The following is a 1,223-nucleotide window of genomic DNA, read 5'->3' on the forward strand; positions in this document are numbered from 1 at the left end:
AATTAGTACATCGGGTGTTGGAAAAAATCAAGAACGAGCCATATTTTAAGTGGCCGAATAAGATGGCGGGAGAGTCCACGAGGCGCAATCAGAACTTTTATTGCCAATACCACCAGGACCACGGGCATACCAAGGAGAACTGCAGGAACCTTTGGAACTATCTAGACCAACTGGTCCGAGAATGAAAGTTGAAACACCTTCTGCATCATCCTAGTAGTCACCAAAGCCAGACCCATCAGGAACCCCAGAGAGATACTGCCCTAAGGCCACCCGTAGGGACAATCAATGTAATCTTGGCCGTACCAGGAAGAACAGGCACACGCCCTTCACGAATGTTATTTGTGGCCCGGCGACATACTGAGGAGTCCCAGCTAGAGCCAAAGAGGGCCAGAATGAATTTTCATCCAACCTTGAGTTTTTCAGAAGAAGACAAGATCGGAACCATCCAGCCCCACGATGATGCGCTGTTGATCACTCTCAGAATCGAGGACTACGATGTGAAAAGAGTGATGGTGGAAGGTGGCAGTGGAGCCGAGGTTATGTACCACGACCTCAACAAGGGGCTGGGGTTAAAACCGGAAGATTTGATGCCCTATAACTCTCCTCTGGTGAGCTTCGACGGGAAGCTTGTCATTCCGAAGGGCATGATTAGGCTACCTATCCAAACCGGCCCAGAGATAGTGGAGGTGAACTTTATCGTGGTGGACACCTACTCTCCCTATACAACCATCGTTGGTAGGCCCTGGCTCCATACCTTAGGGGCTGTTGCTTCCTCATTGCATCAGAAGTTGAAATTCCCGTCATAGGACCAGGTTCTCGAAATCCGTGATTGCTAATCCACGGTAAGGCAATGTGTAGTGGCTACCATCTCACATCGACTCGATGCGAAGTCCTCGGCCTCTGCTGAAAAGAATTTATAGCAATCAAGGGCCCCGGTTTCGCCTCCTAATACAACTGTCGAGGAGGCTAAATGCGAAGATCTAGAGGAGGTGGTTATTAGTGGTGACCCAGAGAAGTTCTTTCGGGTAGGGGCTTAGCTGCCTCTTCAAGAGAAGGAGGAGTTGATTGAGTTTCTCAAAAGAAATATTGACGTATTTGCATGGGATGCCTGCGATGCTCCCGAAATTGATCCAGCCTTCATCTGTTACCATCTCAATGTCAACCCGACCATCACTCCCAAGAAGCAGCCACCCCGTCACCCATCAAGAGAGCATGTCGATGCG

At 49.6% G+C, this 1,223-nt stretch overlaps 1 protein-coding gene across 1 annotated transcript; it reads left to right on the forward strand.

Annotated features, from left to right (window-relative positions):
- Positions 1–332: 332 nt before the first annotated feature.
- Positions 333–806, forward strand: LOC115950065. The gene has a single exon (XM_031067315.1). The coding sequence runs from the start codon at positions 333–335 to the stop codon at positions 804–806; it is 474 nt and encodes a 157-aa protein (XP_030923175.1).
- The last annotated feature ends 417 nt before the right edge of the window (positions 807–1,223 follow it).

The sequence above is a fragment of the Quercus lobata genome, chromosome 6 (genome assembly GCF_001633185.2).
Source record: "Quercus lobata isolate SW786 chromosome 6, ValleyOak3.0 Primary Assembly, whole genome shotgun sequence".
NCBI lineage: Eukaryota > Viridiplantae > Streptophyta > Magnoliopsida > Fagales > Fagaceae > Quercus > Quercus lobata.